Source organism: Octopus sinensis, linkage group LG11 (assembly GCF_006345805.1).
Source record: "Octopus sinensis linkage group LG11, ASM634580v1, whole genome shotgun sequence".
Taxonomy (NCBI): Eukaryota; Metazoa; Mollusca; class Cephalopoda; order Octopoda; family Octopodidae; genus Octopus; species Octopus sinensis.
The window spans coordinates 58845235-58866974 of record NC_043007.1 but is presented as its reverse complement, the minus strand read 5'-3'; the positions used below and the strand labels follow the sequence as shown (position 1 = coordinate 58866974).

The 21740-nt window shown below is 37.0% G+C and overlaps 1 protein-coding gene and 2 long non-coding RNA genes across 3 annotated transcripts in view; 2 read left to right on the top strand and 1 right to left on the bottom strand.

Annotated features, from left to right (window-relative positions):
* The window catches only part of LOC118765442, a 15167-nt gene extending 13983 nt beyond the window's left edge, over positions 1-1184 (top strand). The window contains exon 3 of the long non-coding RNA XR_005001312.1: positions 1105-1184. This is a non-coding gene — a long non-coding RNA (uncharacterized LOC118765442). The remainder of the gene's footprint in view (positions 1-1104) is intronic.
* LOC118765443 lies at positions 1025-6140 on the bottom strand. The gene is made up of 2 exons (XR_005001313.1): positions 5990-6140; positions 1025-1698 (listed from the first exon to the last, which is right to left on the bottom strand). It is a non-coding gene; the product is annotated as an uncharacterized LOC118765443 (long non-coding RNA).
* Positions 2083-21740, top strand: LOC115217395 (small nuclear ribonucleoprotein Sm D2). The gene is made up of 3 exons (XM_029787078.2): positions 2083-2177; positions 18062-18241; positions 21444-21740. The coding sequence occupies exons 1-3, from the start codon at positions 2173-2175 to the stop codon at positions 21616-21618; spliced, it is 360 nt and encodes a 119-aa protein (XP_029642938.1). The 5' UTR covers positions 2083-2172; the 3' UTR covers positions 21619-21740.

Genomic DNA, 21740 nt, shown 5'->3' with positions numbered 1-21740 from the left:
AATTCACGATGCCAGCGTTTTACAAGGTCATATGATGGGGCATCATCACCATAAGTTACTTTCATTTCATCAAAAGTCTCCCGTGGTGTGCGTCCTTTCAAATACAAAAACCGGATCACTGCTCGACACTCAACAGGCTCCATTTCACACTTGACTCGGTTCAAACACCTGTAAATCAGAAACCACAATTAATTTCAGAGCTGTAATTTGCCACTTACTCTATAGAGATATAAATGATTGCACATGCAAAATTTCAGCTAGATCAAACAACTGCAAGTGGGTCAGAGGCATTACTTATTGAACGTCCCTCGTATATATATATATATGTGTATGTATGTATACACACACGTGTGTGTGTGTGCAGTTATGTATATGTCTGGTCATAGAGTGACCAATGATTTCACATCCATAAAAGGCTTAGCCTCATGGACAACTAACTCTTAATGGATGTGAAACCATTGGTCACTCTATGACCGGATATATACTTAACTGAATATACATTACTGCTCTTGGCTTTAAAGTATGCTTTTTTCCAGAATATACACTGACGATATGTGTGTGTGTGTACAGTATATATACACATACCTATATACAAGTAGGTAGGTAGGTAGCAACCTTTTATCTTTTAACTTGTTTCAGTCATTAGACTGTGGGCATGCTGAAGTACTGCCATGAAGGGTTTAGTTGAACAAATCAATCCTAATATTTGTTATTCTTTTAAGCCTGGTACTTATTCTATTGGACTCTTTTTTGCCGAACCACTGAGTCTTATGTATACGTGTTTGCGCACGCACTTGTGTGTTTGTGTTTGTCCCCCACCATCACTGGTTGGTTTGCTTACATTTCCATAACTTAGCATTTCAGCAAAAACTGACTGATAGAATAAGTACCAGGTTTTTAAAAAATACATACACATTTATACACAGGATATGCAGGCTAAATTTGAGAGTTTGCATTTAAGAAAAAGAAAACACAATATCCCATCCAAAAATAGAGGTATATTAAAATATCAAAATATATCAACTTGAGGCTGGGAGATAACAGTTTATTCAAAGTAGCCACCCACAGCTTCCATCATGGCCTAAAGATGGCTCAGGAACCTAGTGCATACGTTCCTCCCTGTGTCCCCGAGAAGATCTTCAAACACTTCCTTGATCTTGGCCACCAGCTCGGCCTTGGTATTGCAGACAGAATAGTTGGTCACTTTCTCGATCATCCCTCACATAGCAATCCATCGGATTACCATTGGGGAATTAGGAGGCCAAAAATTGAGGCTGATGAAGTCGTAGAAATTCTCCGTTAACCACTTCTGACTCTTTCTGTAGGCATTGTAAGGATCCGAATCATGCTGCCACGCATATAGCCTTCTAGCAGCAACCCTCTCCAACCAGTCTCCAACAGCTTCACATAGCCGTCTAAATTGAGCCTAAGTCCCTGTTCAAAGTTGTGGGGATGAAGTTCAGCATGCAGAAGGTTCAGAACGTCTGTAGTATTCCTTCCTACTGGCCACTGTTGGTCACATTTTAAAGCCTTTACGGTTCACAGAGCATTAAGCAGAAGTCATGACGCCAGCATTTTGATAGCTGCAACAAATCATCAAGATACAGGTAACTCTTTTTCAAGATTCAGATGGCTTCTAGTTTTTCATGTCAGTTGACTTTCTCAGCTGCAACTTTAGTCTTTAGGCTTTCCAACGGACTGAAAAAAAGCAGACATAAATAATGGTTAGATTTATCCCAAACACCTTGTATATAGAAAGGTTTTACCGCAACTGTTTCCTATATAAGCAGGATGATTCGGCATCTCTCAGAAATTCAAGAACCTCTACAAACATCTAAACCAGTGAAGAATAATGGGGTGACCAAAAGGGGGCAATGGATGTAAAAAAAAAGACAAAATAAAGCTTAAGTTTTATTTGTGAAATACTGTTGTTTTGAATTTGCTGCAGAAAATGGTCTATGTCTGTGACGGTGAATGGGTGGGGGTAATAGGAATGTGGGTTTAGAACCAAGGGAGCGGCAGCAAGAAAAAATTTGGGAACCACTAATCTAGACCAACCTTAATAACCTCCCTTTAAGTGAGGTTATTAAGGGGAGATAACTTGTTAAAGCAGTTGCGCCATTTTTTGTTTTCTCTGTTACCGGTTAAATTAACTCACGCTTTATTTTCAAAATGTCGTAAGTAATTTATATTTTTACATTCTTTTAAAAATATTTTCTTGTTTTCAGTAATTAATGTAAAGTGAAACATATTTTCCTAAATTATATACGTCTAATTCTGATGTCACGTTAGACAAGCATGTGTAACACTACGCTTCATCACATTTTTTAATCGTTTTACCCAGCTCTGCAACTATTATTCTTTAAATATTCTCCTGAATATAAATGTGCAACTGTTTATGCTGATCTGAAATTACCCTCAACACAGTTACACTTTATTTTTGTTTCTCTTTTTAATACAATGACATGTTTAATTTTTAGATGCCCTACCGACAAGCATCAAACTTTCTTTGTTAATCAAAAAATTACTTGTATTCGAAACATCGTCTATTCTTTAGCACATTTTTACACTATTTCATTTTAGGCAGCTAATGCAGATTTGTACCTCATCCTCTTTAGGGGGCTAATGCAGATTAATTAGGAACACGACATTTTTTTTTTGTTTTTCGGACTATTCAATATGTTCAAGACATGTTGGCAAAAGTAAAGGGTTAATATCTATATTAACCAAGTAAAGAATACGTACACCCGGTGTTTAAAGTTAGGGTCTTTGTTACGCCAAAAACGGGTGGTGTACGCATTCTGGGGGCCCCATTCTGCATTTTTCAAGAAGTGCGAAACTGCATTAGCCCTTGTATTCTTTACCTCCGCCGACGGAGCAGGTTGAGCGGCCATGTGAACGCTTCCAGTTTGACTTTTGGCCCCTCATGGTTTTTTTTTTTTGTAATTGTGAAACCCATTAATTCATTATGTCATATTTTCGCATTTCTTTCATTAATGTTCGCATTAGCCCCAATGTTTCAATCTTATTGCGAGTTAATATTGTAAATATAAGCAGAGGTGTCACGGCTCTCCGAAGCACTTCCGGTGAAAAATACCGTTCTGATGTTTCCAGAGGGAAACAGTTAATTCGGTAATTTTTACGTTATTTCCCCTTCAGATTTGATTCATATATTTTTATTTTATCGATTGGTCCAATTTTCATTTCTTTCCCCAAACGTGCTATCAAGATGTCTCGAATTTCGTGGTCTAAAAAGTCAATAGTCCGATTCATTTTTGGTATAGCATGTGAGTCGTGCATGCGCAAATAAATTTCAACGCAATTCCAGCTTTCCAATCGTGACAATCTCGTCTTTTAATACCTAACTCTCTCCTTAACCTTAAATTATAGCCATATCCAACCCCTAACCTATAATACATATAACATAAACTCTATAGAAAAAGTACTGCACGTGTTTTCAATAAATGTACAAATACTAAAATGAATCCGACCGTTACTAACTACTTTGTTCTAAACAGCATTAAGAAATATTTGACTTTTCAATAATTCTGATTCTAGAATGTGTTGTTCGTAGTAATTTTCCTTTCATAATAACATCCAATCTCCTTTAGTATCGCAAATAGAAACCTTATGGCTCTTAGTTGTTTACCATGTTATTGCTTATCTTCCGTTTTGTTTGCTGTTAAGCAGATGAGAAAAATACACCCGTCTCTTGCAGTAACTTTCCATGCTTGATGAATTGAATTTGGAACTGCAAGCCGGTGAATCACTTGTCAGTTTTAAACTGTACACATCAATAAATTTTATCCATCATTTGTATCTATTTATAGCTTGGGATGGGGTACTAAATCAACCGCTGAAGAATGTTAACCACAAACTTGAATCTAGCTACAAGCCACCAACGTGTTGACGATTGACGCCATACATACACGGAAACCTAAATTGATTAAAAAAAAAAAAAAGTACAGTGGTGACATATATGTTGTTTCCCTTCTCTACAGTGTGACATAGCAATGGGTGCCTTAAAATGAGTTGCATCGACTCTTAATTTGTTTTATCTGTTGTTAATTTGGCAAGAATCTGCATTAATACAAATGTTAGTGTGAATAGTTTTTCTTTTATCTACCAGCTTAAAAAAGATCAACATAATGTATCTATGACTGTATTATTCAATATTTGAAAATGAAAAGACGTGCTTAGGTTTACATGATCAGTACAGACCTGGAGCAAAACAACAGCAATCTGAAATTTGCTGACAACCTTGTAATTTTCGTTTAAAGCATTGAGGATACACAAAACTTACCTTTAACCCTTTTGATGCTGACCCACCGGAGACTGCTGGTTCTAAGACACAAACTAAATTAAATTGAATTGAGGTAAAATTAATTATCTAAATTAAAACCTTCCAACAAAATTTCTTAAATTATATCCCAAACATCAGGTTGTCTACCCAGTTTTTGGTGTAGCAGCATTATAGACAACTGCTACAAAGGCAAAGGTGTTGCCTTAGACACAAATAATTATAGAGGCATCAAATTGCTGGACCAGGTGATGAAAGTTACAAGAAGGGTCATAGCTCGATTAATTAGGAACAAATTTAGCATAGATGAGATGCAGTTTTGATTTGTGTCGAGTAGGAGCACGACTAATGCTATATTCTTGGTTAGGCAATTGCAGGAGAAATATTTAGCCAAAAATAAAACTCTGTGCCTGGTTTTTGTTGACCTGGAGAAAGTCTTTGACAGAGTCCCCTTGCTCCCATAATTGGTGGTCAATGCGGAAACTAGGGATAGATGAGTTGTTGGTGAGAGCTGTACAAGAATGTTATCACTAAGGTGAAGGTTGGCAACAAGTAAAGCGATGAATTCAGGGTACAAGTAGGGGTTCCCCAAGGATAAGTCCTCAGCCCTTTCTTGTTCATCATAGTCCTCCAGGCAATAACAGAGGAATTTAAGAGGGGCTGCTCCTGGGAGCTCCTTTATGCTGATGATTTTGCTCTTATAGCTGAATCACTATCAGAACTAGAGAAGAAATTTCGAGTATGGAAGCAAGATCTAGAATTAAAGGGCAATAGGAAAATAGACAAATCACAAATCCCTTCAGGTAGATGGCCCTGCTTGATTTGAAGAAAAAGCATAGGTAGAAAATCTGAGATGTACCCAGTATAAGCTATGGACACATAAGAGGTGCAGCAATATCAGAGGAAGGTTAACAAGGAAAATAGTTTTTTGTGTGGAAGGTGCACAGGTACAATAAACAGTAAAAATGTACAGAAAATAGACTCCATCAAATGCCAGGTGGGAAAGCTAGTAATAGTTAATAGCTTCCATTATCTAGGTGACCAAGTCAGTAGCAGAGGTGGATGCTCCGAGAGTGTAGCTGCTAGAATAATAGGGCTGGGCAAAGTTCAAAGAGCTCCTACCTCTGTTGGTAACTAAGGGCCTCTCCCTAAGAGTGAAAGGCAGATTGTATGATGCCTGTGTGCAAACAGCTATGCTACACAGCATTGAAATGAGGGCTGTGACCGCCGAGAACGTGTGTAGGCTTGAAAGAAATGAAACTAGTGTGTTTCATTGGATATGCAATGTCAGTAAGCATGTACGACTGTGTATAGAAGACCTATCAAGTCAAGTGAAATTGTAGTCATGTCCGATGCTGGTGTCACATAACTGGCACCTGTGCTGGTGGCATGTAAAAAGCATCCAGTCATAGAAATCATGCCAAATCAGATTGGAACCTGATGTAGGCCTACAGCTTACCAATTTCAGTCATACCATCTAACCCATACCAGCATGGAAAGTAGACACTAAATGATGGCTGTATTAAATTCTTCATTATTCTTAAAATTAAGACATTATTTTCAAAATTAACTGAGGACATATGGCCTAGTGATTTGGGTGATCCACTCACGATCACAAGATTCCCAAACTGATGGTACATTTTATTCTTGACCAAAACACTTAATTTCACATTGTTGTAAATAGCTAACCTTGCAGTGGACTGCTATTTTGTTCAGGAAGAATGTTGGTCTGCCTGCCTGGCTAGCAGGGTGGCATCACTTGAAGGCTGACCATCTGTATATAACAGCATCTGATAGTTTGCTTGACACTGTGAATTGAAGCAAAAGTAGTGTAGAAATATGGTAACAAAAAAGTTTTAAAAGATTGTGAATACTGTCACTGTAGATTGCTTTGAAATGGAATGAGTTTAGAATGTGTGTTAGTGAATTTAATTTTTCAGTATATGCAAACAGAAATCTACTAACAAATAGGTTAAAATATTTTATGTTTATTGATGGCTCTATGAAAAAATACAAGGCACAAACAAGGAAACCAGTAACAGGATTATTGTAACTAGACTCAGATTTTATGAAACATTGGATGTGAGTATTGACTATGTCACTGGTCAAAAAATTTCATGCTATTCAGTTTAAGAGGATATTTGATATTTACTTTTGAGATTATACCAAGCACAAGAATTGTATTGATCCTGTTAAGAAATACAATACTGTGGGTCAGGGAATCACACAAATGTGAACTTCTATCAATATATTTGCTTAGTAGGAAACACAAGGTATTAACTAGAGATAATAGCTTTCATATATCTTGAATTTACTGGAATGCAAACATAGCACTATATTAATACAACCACCATAAATCTGTTTTCTTATCATTCCATTTAATCTCATCTGTTTTCTTGGATAAGAATTGACAGTTGTAAGTACAAATTTAGAATCATTATCATTGTTTTAATGTCCACTTTTCCATGTTCATATGGGTTAGGTGGAATTTGGTGAGGTAGATTTTATACAGCTGGATGCCTTTTGCTATCCCTCACCTGTTTCCAAGTAAGACAAGATATTTCCCCATGATCAGACATGGCTTCATGGAAGATCAAAAATGGACACTGCTTGCATGATAGTGATACTTGCTTAGAACTATTGCTCGATGTCAAGGCAAGAAGACAGTAACACACATACATGCACTAACATATACAACGGGCTGCTTTCAATTTCCAACTACCAAATTCACTTACTTGTCTGCCCTTTTTCAGAAAGGTTGGGTATTTGGTTGCTCTTGTTAGTTTTAGGAATGTGTGTAGCAATAACAGAATGAAAACGAACATTAGTGAAAAAGTTAAGTCTATAGGGATAACAAAATATGTTCCACAACATTTTCAAAGAGGAAATCAACCAGTAAATGATTGATCTTGAACTGAGATATAATTTTATAAGTTGTTGGTTTAAAACAACATTTTAGCATCAAGAAACTGTTAGTACATTTGTACTGACTTTCTGGACACTGGTGGTCCAGAACCTCTTATAATCCACTAGTACCTGTATTTGATTTAATTTTAACCCTTTAACATTCAGATTACTCAATCATATTTATTCACATTCATTTGAATTTGTCCTGCATTATCTTGTAGCCTTGAGATTTTAATGATGTGATTGTATATTTTTTAGACTAACATTGTAGTGTAGGTGTCAAGGACTGGACATAGCCTATTTAGATTGTAAAGGGTTAAGGTAAATCTAATAGCCATTTGATTTAGAGTGTGTTGATGAAGGTAACCACTCCTGGCTCAGAAAATTGATTTTGTACCTGTATTATTTATAATTATTTGCTACTAATTCCTCTTTAATTAACAGAATAATGTTTGCCTTATTTTTATTGTTTCCTTATTTAAAAAATCAAAATAATCTTAATTTGAATGCTTTTTGCTGGAATAACAACTCTTCAAATGCCATTGAATTTCATGAATTGTCAAAGCAAAACATAAGTCTGTCACTTCAAAACAAGGATTTGCAACTTCTTTTTGTAATGACTCACTTTTGATTGTATATTTGTCCATGGCCCACATCTATATTGTATTGTATGTAACATTTATATAAAATATCCTTACATATCTACAATATTCCTATCTCTACCAATTCTTATGTAAACTAAAATTAACCCTTTAGCATTCACATTACTTTGTCCAACGTAATGCTTATTTTTTCAGTTTTGAATTAATCATGCATTATCTCATAGCTTTGAGATTTCAATGATGTGATTGTTTATTCTTAGAGTAGCATTGCAGGATAGGTGTGAGAGGCTGGATATGGCCAGTTTAAATACTAAAGGATTAAACTAATTATGATACAAAAAGTTGTCTAAAAGTCAACTGCTCAGTGGTTCACAAATATATAAAAAGGCCTGAGGTACACAGAGAATACTTTAGTAAATCATTTGTGGACTGAAGCTTACCTTTTGTCACCTTGATCTGGAGGTTCAATATACAGTGGTTAGTAGATTGTGTGTAGTGTGTATTGGAAAACATTGTGGCTTTTGTTTCTATTCGTAATTAAAATGTCGCTATCTTTAAACGAGACAATTTTCTTTTTTATCTTTTAGTCAACAGGGAAGGGTGTGTCTATAATCCTTTTCAGGGCTTCCAAAACTGATGGGAGGAAGGTATCTCCAAATTGGAAACCTGGCTTGAATGCTTGCAACAGAGAGGACTCTGCTAAATGCACTCAAGGACCAGGTGACAGCTTAAGATGTAACACCCAAATATGCCATGGTGAGATTTGAACCCAAAATCCAAGGTCTTGTATGAATACTGAAAGGCATTAGCTCTAGTACTTTAATGTTTTTGCCAGTCTATTTCTCTAGACTGGTATTTTATTTATCAACCATGGAAGGACAAAAAGTAAAAGTTAACTTTAGTGAGATTTGAAATCTGAGAGCAATGTGCCAGAATAAATACTGTAATGCATTTCACCCAAAGCTCTAATGACTCTGCCAATTCATCACCTAAAATTATGGTAATTAGCAGATCTTTTTCAGTTAAACCCTTTAGCTTTTGGATTACTCTGTCAAATGTAATGCATGTTTATTCACCTTGTTCTTAATCATCCATTACCTCGTAGCTTTGAGATTTTGAGGCGCTTGTTTATAGATGGACATTGTAGTGTAGGTCTGAAAGGCCAAATTTGACCAGTTTGAACATAAAACAATATTTGCACTGGACATGGCCTTAAGCCTTTTAACATTTAAAATGTTAAAGGCTTAAGGTAAAGAAGCTTGATTCCCACTGCATGGCAAGTGTCTTCTACTATAGCCTCGGGCTGGCCAAAGCTTTGTGAGTGGATTTGGTAGATGGAAACTGTTGTGTGTGTGTATGTATATATATATATATATATATATTTGTGTGTCTGTGTTTGTCCCCCCACCATTGCTTGACAACTGATGTTGGTGTGTTTATGTCCTGCAGCATAGTGTTTTGGCACAAGAGACCAATAGAATAAGTCTTGGGGTCGATTTTTTTCGACTAAAGGCAGTGTTCTAGCATGGTTGTAGTCAAATGACTGAAACGTGTAAAAGAGAATATTAGTTGACTCGTCCAGTATCAAGGAGAACTGACCATTGTGTCTTCAGTTCTTTCACTAGGGAAAGAACAATAACATTTTATTTTCATACATGCTATGCATTTTCCATGTAGTTTCAAATCAGCCACAGTCAATGATCAAGGAATTGTCAAATTTGCTTTGTGATTTCATATACTTTAACCACTTACTCATTGTTGGATATCATTTCAAAAATAACCAAAATTTATTTTTAAAAAAAAGTAGCTTGGCCACATGACTGAGTAAGAGCTACCAACAACTTCTGGTTCACTTTGTTATACTAAGAAGCCTCTACACAGTTGCTTGACATGCTAGAAACAGCAGCTAAATATCTCTCAGTTCACATCCATCTTTCTTAAAGAGGGATCCAGTGAAATAAATTAGACCATCCTCCAAGCTTTAAGATAACATGTTAGCACTAGTATAGATTTATTGATATACACCTGTGACACACCACCACTGGTGAAGCCTGCCACTAGAAGCAAACTGTTACCAAAATGATGCCTACAGATGGGGGTGTTGTTACAATATATCGTTTCGAGTTTAAAATTTATTTTAAATAATGAAGAAGAAATATTTTGAAATAGTCTTTCTTCTGAAATTTTAGAGGAAGGGGTTAATTGATTATATATACCCTAGTGCTAGACTGGTACTTATTTTATCAATGCTGAAAGGATTAAAAGTAAAGTCGACCTTGGCATAATTTGAACTCAGGACATAAATCCAGAAGAAATGCCACTGAGCATTTTGTCTGGTGTGCTAGTATTACTGCTGCTTGCTTCCTTAAGACATTTTAAAATAGTTACACATTATAATCATTGAGAAGTGTGTCTGAAATGATTATGAATGCAATTGCTTTAGCTGACAATGAATAAAAGATATGGAGCATGATTAGGGTTGGAGAGTATACACTTAGTGTAATCAGTAAAAGATAAGTGACCAGTTGCTTTATATGTATTCTTTTCCTTGTTTCAGTCATTTGACTGCGGCCATGCTGGAGCACCATCTTAAGGGTTTTTTAGTCAAAGAAATCAACCCCAGGATTTATTCTTTGAAAGCCTGGTACTTATTTTATCGGTCTCTTTTGTTAAATCATTAAGTTATGGGGGCATAAGCACACCAACATCAGTTGTCAAGTGATGGTGGGAGGACAAAAACATGTGCACCTAAATACACACACACATACTCACACACACACCACATATGCACAGTGGACTCTTTCAGTTTCTGTCTATCAAATCTACTCTCAAGGCTTTGGTTGACCGAAGGCTATAGTAGAAGGCACTTGCCCAAGATGCCATGCAGTGGGACTGAATCCAGAACCATGTAGTTGAGGAACTGTTTTCAATCCTTATGAACCATTCAACCCCTGCTGGCAAAGTAGCAGATGAACTGGTCCACCCCATCACTAGATCAACTCACCCCATTACCTCATTCCCTTCCTCTCACCTTGTTTTACTTTTGTCCTTTTTTCTGTTGACTCCATCACTTCTACTCCTATTCTACTACTGTTCCCTCCGTTATTCTCCCCATTACCATTCTCTCACAATGAATTTGTTCCATCTATCATGGGACCTCCTTTCACTCTACAAGCTACAAAAAAGGAGTGATGCCAGGGTTGTGAAATCTTGCATGCATTAATTTCAACCCTTCCTATTAATAACTGCATTGTTGCTTTCCAGGTAAACTGACATCTGACTGGTCAAAGAAGACTTCAATAGTAATTAGTAGCAACTTGCCTTGAAAATGGGCAAGATTTGGCATCATAGTGTTATCAAGTACCTGTAAAAAAAAAAATGTAACCCCTAAGGGCATTCACGCTGATCTGGTTGCTACATTAGGGGATGATGTTCCAGCTTTATCAACAATGCAAAAGTGGTCAACTGAATTTAGGTGGATGAAAGAGTCTTGAGGAAGACCTGCAGTCTGGATGTCTTGTAACTGTCACCACTAAGGAAAACCTTGATTGTATTCACATGGTATTGGATGACAGGGGATTGACTATAAATCAAATAGTCAATGCTATTAGCATATCCCGTGAGAGAGTTGAGAATATTCTGCGCAATGAACTTGTCATGACAAATGTTTCTGTTCGCTGGCTGCCACATCTTCTGACACCTGATCAAAAGCGCCCCAGGTTGATCACATCACGGGAAAATCTAACATTGTTTAAGGAAGATCCAGCTGGTTTCCTTAAACGTTTCCTAACCCAGGATGAGTGTTTGGTTCATCACTTTGAGCCAATGAGACAATCCATGCAGTGGAAACGCCCACCTCATCTGCTCCAAAGTCATTTAGTCAACAGGGAATATGATGGACCCAGTTTTTTGGAGATGCAAAAAGTTCCACACTATCAATGGAGTGTACTATGCCAATTTGCTGAGGCTATGAAGACCAAATGCCCAGGAAAGCTGAAGAAAGAGGTCTTGTTTCAACAGGACAATGCTCCAGCACACAAGTCATTGGTTTCAATAGCTGCTGTGCATGACTCTAGCTTTGAACTGGTTGATCAGCCTCTCTATTCTCCTGATTTAGCAACATCTGGCTATCGTGTTTTACAGCATGAAAAGACACTTGGCTAGGAACCAGTATTGCAGTGATAATGATGTCGTATCTACTGTTGATGACTTTTTTTAGCAACAGGATGAAAGCTTCTTCAATGGGATCCAAGTACTGTGACACTGAGTAAGAAGTGTGTGGACTACACGGGAAACTATGTTGAAAAATGAATCTCATTTGATCACGTTCTATGAGAGTATCTTGATCTACCTAAGAACTTTTCAACCAACCATTGTACAAGGCAACCTCTTTGGTGCTAATATAAAAAAATGCACCCAGAACACTGTCAGGTGGTTGATGTTAAGAAGGGCATCCAACCATACAAGCCAGTAGTTCTCAACTGGGGTTCATGTAATAAAATAGTAAATTGGGGATCCACAATAGTATTTTAAGGGCCCCTGAAAAAATTTTGCTTTACAAGCGGGTGCTGAAAATTTCCTAAAAGAAAATACAGGAGGATCAGTTAATTATGATTTTGTTCAACATATTCCCCTCAGATTCACACACTTATTGCAGCACCCCTTCAGTTTTTCTAAGTCCTGTAAAAGAACTTGGAAGGTTGGTCCTCCAATCAAGTCTTTCACAATACCCTTAAAGCCAGGAACTTTTTCAGTACCCACTCACAGTCGTATATATCAACATGTATTGCAAGAAACAGCTAGATTTCTTTCTCCAACATTTTATATAGTTCGCTCTACATAAGTTAATGTGTGAAAAGCAAAATAGGAACTTTGTAAGAAGTTTCTATAAAACATTGAATGGCTAGTGTGGTCCACCAGAATAAAATAGTAATCAAAGGATTCCATGATTTAAATGGTTGAGAATCCCTGATGTAAACCATACTAAAAATGAAACATTGGAACAAGACTTAATCCTCCAATCTGTTAAATCCTGTCAAATCATCCTACTGGTAGAAAATGATGATGATAGTGCTGTATAATTTTACTGGGGCAATTGCATGGAGTGGCTATAAGTTCTTGAGCCAAGTTCCTGGCATGTTGGAACTATTTCATTACATTGCTTATATTTTATGCATTAAGCTTGAATATCACAACATGCAGCAAATGTTTAATTTTCCTGTTTAACTCCTTTATGTGAATAACTAAACATCCACCCCACTCTCTTATTGTTTTTACTTGGCTATATTTACAATACATTTTGATAGAAAATACTTTATCAGGAATCCATTAATTGACTGAAGAAAATAGATTTCCATTCCAGTTTAAGAGTACAAATGTCATTATATGGTTATTGACCAATCATTCATTTAGAATTTAACTAGTGAACTTCACTAAAATAGAACAATGCTGATTCGCCATAGCAGTATTGGTAGTTGATCCAGTTCCCTTAGCAAATATTATTATAGAACTTGAATCCCTGTTATATTACTAATTGTAGGTAATCTATTTAACAGATGATTGAACTGCTCTTGTTATAAATTATTGAAACCCTCCTTACCTTTTAATCAGGCTTGCTGTTTTGGAATATCAACAAGGAAATTTGTCTTTCAGCAGTCTTTAATGTGACTAAAAAAATCCATGGTGTTCATCATACTTCATATTTCCACATTTCTGTCATCTTCCACAAGCTCATCTCCATTTCGTGGAGTTATTTCTGAGTACATCCTTTGAGATCATCAGCATTATCATTTAACGTCTGTTTTCCATGTTGGCATGGGTTGTACAGTTGGACCAGAGCTGGTAATTCCAGGGGTTGTATTAGGTTCCATTGTCAGTTCTGGCATGGTTTCTACAGATGGGTGCCTTTTATAACACCAGCCACTCTACAGTGTTCTGGGTGCTTTTAATGTGACACCAGCACTGGTATCAATTCTGCTGTGGTAGACGGGTCTTCTTCAGTACAGCAATACACCAGATATCTTGGTCCTTTGTCATCTCTTTTGCAAGGCTCAGTGTCTTGAGATTGGCTTTCAATATTTTGTCCTGTGTCTTCCTGGGTCTCCTTCCACAAGTTCCATCCATTTCAAGTGATCAGCACTTCTGTATAGTCAATTTAAGGTTAAAAGTAGACTCATAAGTATATCTTTATCTTACAACAACTATGATATTTGTGTATTTATTTAATCAACCCTGACTCAGTTCATATTCTTTACCCATGCAAAAGCATTTTAGAAAATAGTCTTTGGAAATTTCTCAAGATGATGGAGCACCTTCAGTTTTACTGCATTATATTTTATTGACTTTTATATGGGAGAATGGCAAAATTCATAAATCATTGTTGCAAGTCAGTGATTAATTCATTTGTAGTACCCTTCACTTCTCATCACTCATGTATTGTCAGCATATTAGATTTCCTTTTACCTGACCTTTATAAAGTGCATTAAGTGCCAACAGATCTCAGTAATGTCAACATCTGTACACCTGAAATGTTCTGTACTTTTTAGTCTTACGACATGTGGTTTCATTGATGCAGTTTATAATGAATGCACCTACTAAATGAAGTTTAGTTATTTGCTGTTTTTAATATTAGTTTCATGGGCACTACGAAAGCTATTTCAAACAACTTTATGAAGTTGTGTGTTCTGAAACTAGGAAAAAGGAAGGTGAACAAAAAAAGACAGTGTGATGAGAAGTAGGAGAGGGGGAGTAAGAAACATAAGAGAAAGAGGAACATCAAATGCTTGTGAGAAGAGAAAACATTGTTCTCATAAAAGGTATAGGCAACATTTGTGACCAATATGTTAGAGAATAACATGCAACACAAATTTGATACATGAGCTACAGGTAACTGACTGGACATAAATCATTCATGTATTACAAGATGGACTGCCAAGATTGTACTGTGGAGTGAAGAGTAATCATAATGGTTTGTATGGGGTGGTGGTGCAGAACAAGGGTATTGAGAGGAGGAGAGGAAAACAAATAGAAAATTTATGAATGGAGATGATATGAACCCAGCCAGCTCCAAGGAGCAGAGACTATTATAGTATCAGACAAGAGAGGAGATAGTACTCTTGTAAAAATCAGTATGGGAAGTGGGGATGAAATATTTTGACCCTGAAAAGAAAGACCAGTCATTGGATGCAATCCCAACTCTGTTTGAAATGGCTTTTGTGAGGAGAGAGCTTTGGTAATTGTGATACCCTATACTTTGGAGTGGTCATGAGGGCCTTAGTTGTGTGCTGCTCATGTTTAGATGTATGTGTAGTTATGTCCTCTTGTTGAAAAAGGTAAAATTGGGACATCTCCATTGAAGAATGATTCTGAGATCTCTGTTCATGGAATCCATGGGGGCATGGCATGTGGAAGGTTAACAAAGAATGAAGAATACTGTTATCTGTGTTAGAGGTGGCATTGCTGGACTCAGCAGCAAATTGGTCATACACGAAATAAAGAGATTGGAAAGCAAAACTATTTCATGGGGATGATAGAAACCAAAAACTCTGTCAGCATACAATGTAATAGTGTGATCTGATTGTTATTGATTTAAGAGATGATAATTTGGGTGGAGATCATAGTCAGTTTTGATAGATTTGCAAGCCAGACACAGTTAAACATTTTGGTGATATTAAGCATGACAACATTGCCTCCACCATATTTCTTTAATTCCAACTCCAAATTAGATTAATCATGTTTCAATTGTATAACCAATGTAAATCATCAGGTTAGTTTTTTTACATTGAATGGCTAGAAGGGTCGATCCAAATAAGATAGGAATCAAACAGGTCCCTAGGTAAAAATTGGTTGAGAAACACTAATCTAAAGCAACACAACAAATAACTACTTAAAAGAAATGATGAGTTCAACTATATATATATGTATATATATATATATGTGTGTGTGTGTATGTATAGGATACAGATAAAGAACTAATTTATTCTCAAATGCAGAATAATGCTGATAGAACAGCAGGAACAGGATAAAATATCCATATTTAGCAGAAAAATTTGTTGGCTGAATAAATTATTTCCTTATTCGTATCCTTCAATACATCTCAGCACTTCTAAAAGCAAACTTTGTTTACATTTATCATAATTTGAATTTATATATATGATGGACTCTCCTGTTGAAGATGATGTAAGTGTTCAGCTTTTGTCGAACAACCTGCACAAATGATTTGTTTATAGTGACCAAATGTCTGTGCTGCACAGTAGCTCCATCTCTCCATCAAATCAACATTGTCTGAACAGATGCACTGTGTACCACATATCAGGAGTTGAAAGGATTTCAGAGCAACGTGGGATAAAGCGTTGCTCAAGTATACAATACACTATCCAGTCTAGGAATTGAAGTCATGACCTCATTGTGAGTGCAACAACCTAAACACTAGGCCATGCGCCCTCTCACACGTATTGTACTGTACTGTACACACGAGAGTGAGAGAAAGGAGATTACAGAGAAAAAGACAAGTGAGATACTGAATCTCTGTTTTTTTTCTGTCTATATGTCCCTCTCTATGCCTCCATCTCTCTCACTATTTCCCTCTCTCTCTGGTTGCATATGTGTCTCGCTACCTCTACCTCAAAAAAAAATTTGTGAGATAGAAAGATTAGGAAGAAAAAACAAGTGAGACAGGAGGGGGCCACTGAAAACACTAAATAAAATTGATATTTCAGGTTTTTCGTGTCATTTAAATTAATTTGACCATTCTGCAGATAACTGTGCACTTACCTTCTGAAAACGGAATGGTGGAGGCAGTTGGTGGTGTATTGCCTCCTATTTCTAGCAATCCACATACTGTCTATTTCACTGTAATGCTTTTTACAGAGTAAAAAAATACTCCACTTATTCAATCCACCTCTAACTTACTCTAAGTTTAAACATTACACTTAGTCCTTTGAAGTCACTGCCAGACCTGTCTATATGTCCCTCTTTGTGTCTCTATCTCTTTCACTATCTCCCTCCTTCCCTCTCTCTCTCTCTCTCACTACCTCTTTTTCTCTCTAGAGAAAAAAATAGGTGAGACAGCGGGGAGAAGAAACAAGACAGACATATATATATGAGAGAGAGAGAGAAAGAGAGATCATCATCATTGTTTAACATCCGTTTTCCATGTTGGCATGGGTTGGACGGTTTGACAAGTCTGGAGAGCCAGTGGCTGCACCAGGCTCCAATCTGATCTGGCAATGTTTCTACAACTGGATGCCCTTCCTAACGCCAACCACTCCGAGAGTGAGTAGGTGTTTTTTACATGCCACCGGCACAGGAGCCAGACAGGGGACACTGCCATCAACCACATTCAGATGATGCATTTTATGTGCCACCAGAATGGGAGCCAGTCAGGGGGCACTCACCACAGCTACGATTTTGGTTTTACTTGACTCAACATTTCTTCTCAAGCGTATATCACATATCGCCCAATGCATCATACAATGATGCCTGTGACTATATGTGTATGTGTGTGAAAGAGGACAACACCAAGGCATAACAAGCATCAGGTACGAGATCTTTCTGCTTGCCAGTTTCACTCACAAGATATTAGTCGTCATGAGACTGAACCTGAAACTTCATTGTTTTTCTATTTTATGTTTAATGTTTTGTATTAAAATCTGCATTGTAAAACTATTGTACAGCCACCTATGTTGACTGGTTAGCCCTTTAGCATTTAAACTAGCTATATCCGGCCCAAAAACTGAATATGTAAGCGAAGTGTCAAAAATATGTATTCTATGATACAAATAAGGTGATGATATTTTTTTAGAATGTAGAGTTGCTGTTAGAACAGCAGAAATATTGGGTAAATTACTCTTACAACTCTAAATTTGAAAAAATATCATCTTATATGTATTGTAGAATACACATTTTCGATGCTTCTAATAAAAGAACAAATATTTCTTTGCTTACATTTATATACATGGTTGTTACATAAAGCTAAAGTATTTAATGTCTAAATTCAGCAGGCAATTTAGCTTAATGGTAAAGTTCTCAGCTGGAGTCTTTGAGGGATATGGGTTCGACTGCCATGGCTGGTTGTTGACAAATTTTGCCACTTTGTAAGTGTAATTTACCCAATATTTCTGCTGTTTTAACAGCAACTTTGTGTTCAAAAAAATATCATCTTATTTTTTTGTTTACATTTATACACTATATTCACTATTTTCTTTTCCTGCTTTTTATTTCATGCTATTATTGTTTTATTTCAATTTCCTAGTGCCCTACTTCAGAAACCCAAAAGTGAGATGACACCTGAGGAATTGGCTCAGCGCGAACAAGAAGAATTCAATACTGGTCCACTCTCTGTTCTTACGCAATCCGTCAAGAATAACACACAAGTCCTGATCAACTGCCGAAACAATAAAAAATTATTGGCTCGTGTCAAGGCATTTGATAGGTAACTCTCTTTTTGTTCTGCTATATAACATTTTAACCCTTTAGCATTGAAACCAGCCACGTGTAGCCTCTCACACCAACCTTACAATATCATTCTAAAGATTAACAGTAATCTCATAAAAATCTCCAAGCTACAAGATAATGCATGATTAATTCAAAACAATGTGAATAAATAAGCAATACATTTGATAGGATAATCTGAATGCTAAAAGGTTAATGTTCTTGTTTAGCACAAGTCAGCCTTGACTGAAAAGACCTATAACCAACATTGTTATAGCTGTGACCATCTCATGTTGTGTTCAAGTGCAGTGTACCCCAAGACTGTATTATCCAATCTATCCTTTTTGAAAATGTTAGGATTTGGTTTATGAGATATCTGATTGCTATTTCTAGCAGGTTGGGCAGCTATGTAGAGGCTCTGGTGTAGGTCTGCAAACTGATGTTCTAACTATTTTAGAGTCTTGAGTCGGATCTATTCTTTATTCTGGGCCCCATTTATTATAATGTCAATGTGTTAAGGATTCTAACAGTTGCAATGGAAAATAGTGGTTCATTAGAAGAACCTGTGTATTACTATGATTAGTTGTTACTCATGTCCTATTGGCATCAATATTCATCAAATCATTGTCAATATTGATGAGCCACAAAAAGCATTTTAAGTTCAAAATCAGAAAACATTGAAACAACCGTCAGGAGCCTTATATATGTTTTGTACTGAAATTTGTATGTAATCTTCATATATTGGTGGAAAAATGCTGTCCATCAAATGAAATCCACCAAGTTACAGATACTCTTTTTTAAACCCTCACTGCTAGCAAAGCGCTAAACCTGTATCCAATAATAGTACTATTCACAAATCGCAATATAAAATATCTAGAATCATAATATGTAGATAATATTACTTGAACCAATATTCTTTAGGAAGAGTTTTAAACATGGGTAAATCTTTCTGGGACACCCTATACAGTTTGATTTATTTTACTGGTGTGTTATGTGTTAAGTGTTCCAAAAGTATAATTGGCAGAAAGAGAGCCTGCCAAATGTTAACCCAACTGAGGGACCAGTTATCTGAATTGACGGTACCTTGGTAGATAAAACGATTAAGGGAATGAAGATAAGGAAAGCACCCAGCCCATCAGGAATCCTCACTGAAATGCTTAAAATATCTGGTGGTATAGGCTATGGTCTAATCATCTGTATTGTCAACCAGGTGGTACATGAAGGAGTCATACCCAATGACTGGTGTAGTAGTACCATAGTTAACTGTTACAAAGGTAAAGGTGATGCCTTAGATAGAAATAATTACAGAGGTATCAAATTGTTGGCTCAAGTGATAAAAGTTACGGAGAGGGTCATAGCCCAACTAATTAGGGAAAGAGTTAGTTTACATGAGATGCAGTTTGGTTTTATGCCAGGGAGAAGCACCACTGATGCTATATTTCTAGTAAAAAAGCTGCAGGAGAAATACCTCGCCAAAAATAAAGCCTTGATCCCTTATCTGGTGGTCAATGCAGAAACTAAGGATAGATGAGTGGTTGAAGAGAGCTGTACAAGCTATGTACAGGGATGCTGTCAGTGAGGTGAAAATTGGCAACAAGTATAGTGAAGACTTCAGGATACAAGTAGGGGCTCACCAAGGATCGGTGCTCAGCACCTTGTTCATCATAGTCCTCCAGGCAATAACAGGAATTCAAGACAGGTTGCCCCTAGGAGCTCCTCTATGCTGATAGCCTTGCTCTTATAGCTGAATCACTACCAGAACTAGAGAAGTTTCAGGTGTGGAAGCAAGGTCTAGAATCAAAGGGCCTTAGAGTTAACCTAGCAAAAGCCAAAGTCTTAGTAAGTAGGAAAGCAGACAAATCACAAATCCCTTTAGGTAGATGGCCCTGCTTGATTTGTAGAAAAGGTGTACGTAGAAACTCCATAAGAGATACCCAGTGTAAGCTATGAACACTTAAGAGGTGCAGCAATATCAGAGGAAAGTTAACAGGGAAAACAGTTTTTGTGTGTGGAAGGTGCACAGGTACAATTAACACTAAAAATGTTCAGGAACTAGATTCCATCATGTGCTGGGGGTGGAAAACTAGTAGTCAGTAGCTTCCTTTACCTAGGTGACCAGGTCAATAGTGGAGGTGGATGCTTTGAGAGCATAGCTGCTACATTACAAATAGCCTGGGCAAAGTTCAGAGAGCTCCTACCTCTGCTGGTAATTATGGGCCTCTCCCTCAGAGTGAAAGACAGACTATGATGCCTGTGTGCAAACAGCCATGCTACGCGGTAGTGAAACATGGGCCGTAACTGCTGAGGACACGTGTTGGTTTGAAAGGAATGAAGCTAGTATGCTTTGCTGTCACTGTGCATGTACAACAGAGTGTAAGTGTGTTGAGAGAAAAGCTGGGCATAAGAGGCATCAGATGTGGTGCGCAAGAGAAATGACTGTACTGGTATGGTCATGTGATGCATATGGATGAGGATAGCTGTGTGAAGTGTTGCACTCTTATGGATGATAGAACCTGTGGAAGAGGTATACACAGGAAGATATGAGATGGTGAAGCGCGATCTCCAAACGTTAGGCCTCATGGGGGCAATGACAAATGACCAAGACCTTTGGTGATATGCCATGCTTGAGAAGAGCCATCGAGCCAAGTGTGATTGTAGTCATGGCCAGTGCCGGTGTTGTGTAATTGGCCTGTTAAAAGCACCCTTCAAACATTTAGTGGTATGCTGTGCTTGTGAAGATCTGTTGAGCCAAGTGAAATTGTAGTTGTGGCCGATACCTGACTGGCACCCGTGCTGGTGGCATGTAAAAAGCACCATTGAAGCATTGAGCCTCATGGAGACAGTGGCAGGTGACTTTTTTTTTTTTGTAATGTCAGCAAATTGCTATGTATTCATAAACTGCAGCCACAACCGCCACATAAATTACAATACTACTATGAATCACAAAACCAACAACCACAATAACATCAGCACAACAACACTATCTGCATCGTCAACAGTAATACCACAACACCAACACCAGCATAGAAACACTAACACAATACATGTAAACAAACAGATTAATAGTATTTTAGCCCCAGGTCAGTAATGACAGCGTAGACCTTAAGGTATGTCAACACATAATGATCAACCTGTCAAACTGAGATGCATATGTCTGTATAAAATACCCGTAGGTTTATTTTGTCTTTTGTTTTCTGTTTTAGACATTGCAATATGGTCTTAGAGAATGTAAAGGAAATGTGGACAGAAGTACCAAAGACGGGTAAAGGCAAAAAGAAGTCAAAACCCGTTAACAAAGATCGGTATATTTCCAAAATGTTTTTGCGTGGAGATTCTGTTATATTAGTGCTGAGAAATCCTCTTGCTGGACCTAAATAGACACATTCACAAATATTTGTATATCATGAATAGATCATACCTTTTATTTTATTTTTTTTTTTTTGCAATCATTTTCACATTTAAATATTTTATCCATATCTAATAAAATGTGCAGTTTTTAA